At 38.5% G+C, this 6,207-nt stretch overlaps 1 protein-coding gene across 1 annotated transcript; it reads right to left on the bottom strand.

Moving 5' to 3' along the window:
* Positions 1 to 425: 425 nt before the first annotated feature.
* NPY2R (neuropeptide Y receptor Y2) lies at positions 426 to 5,453 on the bottom strand. The gene is made up of 2 exons (XM_012448509.2): positions 4,690 to 5,453; positions 426 to 3,569 (listed from the first exon to the last, which is right to left on the bottom strand). The coding sequence occupies exon 2, from the start codon at positions 3,519 to 3,521 to the stop codon at positions 2,376 to 2,378; it is 1,146 nt and encodes a 381-aa protein (XP_012303932.2). The 5' UTR covers positions 3,522 to 3,569; positions 4,690 to 5,453; the 3' UTR covers positions 426 to 2,375.
* Between the last annotated feature and the right edge of the window lie 754 nt (positions 5,454 to 6,207).

Here is a 6,207-nt window from a genome sequence, read left to right on the forward strand (position 1 = left end):
TAGTGTCATGACTGAGAGAGAAAATACAGAAAGACAAAGTGGATGAGGGTTGGGAGGAGGTATGCATTGAAATGGCAGGTTCTGTTTTAGACATGTTGGATTTGATCTGCTGTTAAGACACCCATGTGGACATGGTCTGTTGGCTGGTAGAGATAGAGATTTGAAGTTTAGAAGAAAGGTCTTATCTGAAAAATTAAGATTCAAGCATCCTCATATTATATATTGTAATTGCAGTCATAAGAGTGGATCCGTTGATTCAGGCTCAGGTACAGAATGGAAAGAGAGCTGGACTAACAGTGGAACAGCCACCTTTATTTTTCTTTTTTAGTTGCATTAATCTTACTGCCTTCTCTTAGGCAAGCACTCTCATATAAAATTCCACACAATTTCTCTAATTTTCCCCACTTTTAAATTTCAACATAAAGTCACTACATAAAGGGTATTTTATTAATGAATTTACATGATGAATTGAATCAAATACATGTTAATTGGATTCTAATAATTTACTACTATAACATGTAACACAGTAGCATATACATTTCTTATAGTGTAAGAATTCACCAAGGGGGAGGGTAAATCTTTAACCATAGTTTTCTACAAGCATCTTAAGCAAAGTAACCGCTACTTGAAAGACAAAAAGCTTATTTTTGAACGATTTTTCTGAGTCTAACAGAAAAATGAGTCTTTCAATTATATATTACAGATATACATTTTTTTGTTCTATTCTTAAAGTCTTCCACCTAATCAAACATATTGTTTTCATTCTTTTTCAGTATTCCAGAAGTGCAGTGCCCTTAAAAAACAGTCTTTTATATATATCGTGGAAGGAATTTAATAAAAGCTATAGTACGAATTTTAAATATATCCATAAAGTGAAGCTCTCCAGTTCCTACAATTAATATTATAACTATATATAATATGCACGTTGAAGTTTTTTGTGTTAAAAATATATTCACAAATTTTGTCATATTTACAAAAGATATGACTGTAATGAAACTTTAACAGCATCTAAAGACATATGACTAGTTTAATACCTCAGTTATTTTTTATGAACATAGAAGGCTTTTAAGCATCTTTGGTCAAGTACTATTGAAATAACAATTTTATTCATAAAATAATTAAATAAAAAATACTGTAACATCTATTCTACAATTTATAGGAACAATTTTATTATGTATATATTCATGTTATACAAAAATATAGCTAATTATTTTGAAAAGAAGACAAATAACCTATGTAAAATTGGTTGAAATACAACATTTGCAAGATGAAATGAATACAATGTTTTTAGTGTCTCTTACCAGATGGGTCGATTTTAATGTAACTGCATTGTTTTATTTAGTATGGGTCCATGGAAGATGAATTTCAAAGAAAATAACACTGCAGTGTTCTCTAAACACATCAGAGCTATGTACCTGCGCAAAAATAGCTTATAAACACTGTGAAATGTTACAACATGCCACAAAAATTATTCTCTAATCTGCTTTAAATTTTAGTGTAGACAAATTTAGCTCCAACAGGAATAACAGAAATTATACCTGTTCAAAAAGGTATAATAATTAACCATGATTAAAATTATCAGGTTTTATGCTTGTGATCTAAATAGTATCTCCATAAAGCAGATGTAACTTGAAATTAGAAATTAAATGACGGTTTGCATTTCTTGTAATTCTAAGAATTTCAGCTTTTGATTCAGAGTTGAAGAAATTTTCACCAAATGTGCAATTGGTGTTAAGAACAATTGGCTCACTGAGTGTTGAGGAGTTCCCCCATCATCTGCCAAAATATTAATTATATAGCAAATTTCAGTTTATTTACTTGAAACCATTCATATAGTAGGTGACCTTTACCTGCAGCATTCCCTGATGGATTTTGTCTAGAGAATGAACAAAAAAATCAAAATGCCATGAAGAAGAGCCTGTGGCTCCCTGGAGAAATTTCTGTTCAGTGGTGTTTTCATCAGCTGAGCAGGGAGCAGTGAACTACACAGCATCCCCAATCCAGGTCCTAATGTGATTTGAAAGTCAACTTATTCACCCACCATCTCTTAGCAATGCTGGTAATACTAATTCCTTGTTCAAGTTTTCTTCCCTCCAGGAAAATAGTCAAAAGTATTTCTTTCTACTTTTACTCATAATTCAACCTACTACCCAACCAACTGTTAAGTAAACCACTTTGTTTCCTTATCTTTGAATTCAAGCATTTTCACACAGGCTCTACCCAGCCAGTTTTCCAGGAATTAAACAGCAGGTGCTTCCATTTAGATCCTCTTCTTTTTTAAAATGGGAAATCAATTTTCACTTGTGAGCCACCGTCAACCAGATTTATAGCTCTCTGGTCAGAATTCAGCCATACGTTTTCACACCCTATCTTCCTTAGACGTTGGTAGCCTCTGTGAAAGAGTCATTGGGGCCACTGTTCTTTCTGACCTCCAGGTTCTTTTTAGACTTGAATGTCACGGACACCTCAGAGTGAATGGCATCCAACCGCTGCTCACAGCGGAAGGCCGAGAGGAAAGCCTTTCTGTAATTGCTGTTCATCCAGCCATAGAGAAGGGGATTGGCAAAAGTGGAGCACATGGCGATGATGTGGAACACTGTGAAGATGAGTTTGTACTCCTTCAGGTGCAGGACCTGGCTGTCAATGTCAACGGCAAGCTGGAAGGCATGGAGAGGCAGCCAGCTGACCGCAAACACCACCACCACGCACACCAGCATTTTGGTGGTTTTTTGCCTTCGCTGATGGTAGTGGTCATTCGCAGCTCCAGGACTGACATGGTTCTTTAGTTTACTCCAAATGCGAGTGTAGGAAAATGATATGATACCCAGCGGCAAAACGTACAGGATCAACAAGGAAGACAGACTGTACACGGTGCCATAGATGCTCTTCTCCTCACCAGGCCACTTTTCAGTACAGGCCACAATCTCAAAGTCGGGAATGATCTCAATCAGCGAATACTCCCGGAAGATGGCCAGGGGACTTGCCAGCAGGGCACTGATGCCCCAGGCCAAGCCAATAATCAGGAAGCTGATTCGCTTGGAGATCTTGCTCTCCAGGTGGTAGACGATGCACCTGTGCCGATCCAGGGCAATTACTGTCAAGGTGATTGTGGATACTTGTACTGCCAGGCCCTGGGCATAGGGCACCAGGTGACACAAGACAGGACCCATTTTCCACTCCCCCATTAAGGTGTAGGTAAGAGTGAATGGTAGACACAGAGTATTCACCAAAAGATCTGCCACGGCCAAATTGGCAATGAAAAAGTTGGTTACTGTGCGCATGCTCTTGAATTTGATCACCACGTGGATCACCAAGGAGTTGCCAATTACCCCAAGCAAGATGATGGAGCAATAGGCCAATATGAGGACAACTTGTACCTCAATCAACTTGGTACTATCTATGAGTTCTGGCTCAGGGTCAGGGGCCAGTTCACCTCTAGGTGTGATTTGTGTCCCATATTGCTCCACCTTTATTTCTTCCACTGTCTGGTTCTCGTCAGCCTCTGCACCTACTGGACCCATTTTCAGTACAGTTCCACTTAGCCCGCAAGCAGCACAAGAGTCTACAACCTAAAAAGAAAACAAAACAAAGCAAAACAACAACAACAACAACAAGAACAACAAATGCAATGAGGAAAACACAAAGGTGAAGCAAAGAAATTTCACAAACGGACTGGTTTAATTTTGATTGGGGATCAAAATACCCTCTATTCAACATTTGAATAAGATGGACCCTTTGATAAGTCTATTGTCAAATATGGATCAATTAAATTAGGTCTCTGAAATGTATGCTATGATGGTAAAGTATAATACTCATAGTAAAGACATAATTTCAAAGTGAATGCTACCAAATGGATTAATTTCATTTTAAGTGGGATGAATATTATAAACTTTATGAATTTTATAATCACTATAAATTCATTGAATTAATTTTCAGGTGGATAAAAAAGTAAAGTTTCCTTCAATATCTTGACTGTTTTAAATTTATAAATATACAGCAATAAATTGTATAAGAAAGGGGAACATATTAAGACTATTGTCTGGTGGCTGAACTTTGGGACTATGAATTATCTGAGATAAACCAAGAAGATTCTGTTTCTGGCACACGGCTTAGTATTAAGAGTATTAAAATACGTAAGAGTTACTTTTTAGGCCGGGCGCGGTGGCTCACGCCTGTAATCCCAGCACTTTGGGAGGCCGAGGCGGGTGGATCACGAGGTCAAGAGATCAAGACTATCCTGGTCAACATGGTGAAACCCCGTCTCTACTAAAAATACAAAAAATTAGCTGGGCATGGTGGCACGTGCCTGTAATCCCAGCTACTCAGGAGGCTGAGGCAGGAGAATTGCCTGAACTCAGGAGGCGGAGGTTGTGATGAGCTGAGATCATGCCATTGCATTCCAGCCTGGGTAACAAGAGCGAAACTCCATCTCAAAAAAAAAAGAGTTACTTTTTAAAATTTTAATTTCAATAGCTTTTGGGGTACAAGTGGTTTTTGGTTGCATGGATGAATTGTATAGTAGTAAAATCAGATTTTAGTGCACCCATCACCCAAATAGTGAACATTGTGCCCAATATGTAGTTTTTTTTTGTCCCTCACTCCCATTTCCACCCTCTCCCTTATGAGTCTCTAAGGTCCATTATGCCACTCTGTATGCCTTTGTGTACCCACAGCTTAGCTCGTACTTACAAGTGAGAACCTATGGTATTTGATTTTCCATCCTAGTTACTTCACTTAGAATTATGGTCTTCAGCTCCATCCAACTTGCTGCAAAAGACATCATTTCATTCTTTTTTGTGGCTGAGTAGTATTCCATGCTGTATACATACTGCATTTTCTTTATCCACTCAATGGCCTAAGGACACTTGGGTTGGAACAGTTGCTTTTTTGAATGATCGTAAACTTCTGAACTAACATATATTATTTCATGCTTTCTCAAAATCTCTGTTAGCCCCCACATTTAAGAGAACCCTCAGACTAGTCTTTTACATATCTCTTCCACTTGTTGTTTTCTTGTCATTTCTACAACATTGGTTTCGTTCTTCTTAATCTCTTAACATATTAATCATCTTCTAACTTACCTCCCATCCTCTTTTGCTTTTATTTATTAGTTAATTCATTCACCTAACAGAAATAATCGAGTGTCTACTCAATGGCACGGTGGCTTTACCATCCTGGTGCCTATACGTTTTCAAACCTGCATTCATCACGAATTTAAAAGTCTATGTCTTGAACTAGGGCTTTTGCCGGATGAAGACAATAGGATAGTATCTCTACTCAAAGGATCTCCCATTTTACTGGACAATGCCTACTCTGCTATTAATTTTTTTTTCTGAAATTCAAATGTGATCATATTGTTTTCGTCAATGTCTCCAGAGTGTTTGAAACAGTATATATCGTTTTCTAATGCAAGTTTCATTTTTTGCAGTCGGTCAAAGCATTCAGAGCCCAACACCATAGTGGTAGTACCTTTCAAATATATTCAAGTCACAAAAGGCAGTCACTGTTCATTCAGTGCTTCGTTTATGAATTTGTTTTTACGAACCTTTAAATGGATGTGTTTGTAATTAATAGCATCTAACTCCATTGGTAGGACAGTCATATATTTATTCAGCCCACAGACAACACTTGGCTGGTCCTGTGTGCTCCCCAGCTCCTTCCCTCACCCTTCCCCTGCTCTGTTCTGCTCTGTACCGCAGGGGAACTGACTCTTGGAAACTACATTTTCAGGCTCCAAGTCATTGGGATTCTGGCTGGGTTCGGTCAGTGGGAGGCACTGGCAGGCAGTTGGAGGACAGCAGGAAGGGAGAAGCCACTATATTCTTCTTCCCTTTCTGCTCTTGCCAGTGCATCTGCAGCTGTTCTGTAGCTCTGGTTTCCACAGGACAGACTCGTTGCAATTCTGATTCCAGAGGATGTCCATGGTCTGGGGACCTTGGTCACACTACCTCTTCCCCATGTTCATCCAGCTGGAGGCAGTAATGACTCCCTGCTCTCTCTAATCCCTAGGTCTTCTCAACATCCCTTGTTTGGTTTTCATCTTAACCAATTATCTGCATTAAATTCCTCCCTTTTTACATTCTTGAATAGATTCTGTTTTCCATAATCTGATAGTAACATGCATATATGCTTTCATTAATTTGCTCTCCCACCAAAGGATCTGCAGCCACAGGTTGACAACACTGGCCCATAGAAGAAAATCCTAAC

The sequence above is a fragment of the Aotus nancymaae genome, unplaced genomic scaffold (genome assembly GCF_030222135.1).
Source record: "Aotus nancymaae isolate 86718 unplaced genomic scaffold, 86718_ANA_hifiasm-v0.15.2.pri h1tg000033l, whole genome shotgun sequence".
Classification (NCBI taxonomy): Eukaryota; Metazoa; Chordata; class Mammalia; order Primates; family Aotidae; genus Aotus; species Aotus nancymaae.

What these genes read in the sequence shown, in the direction of transcription:
- NPY2R (XM_012448509.2), bottom strand. Translation starts at nt 3,521, where the DNA reads ATGGGTCCAGTAGGTGCAGAGGCTGACGAGAACCAGACAGTGGAAGAA.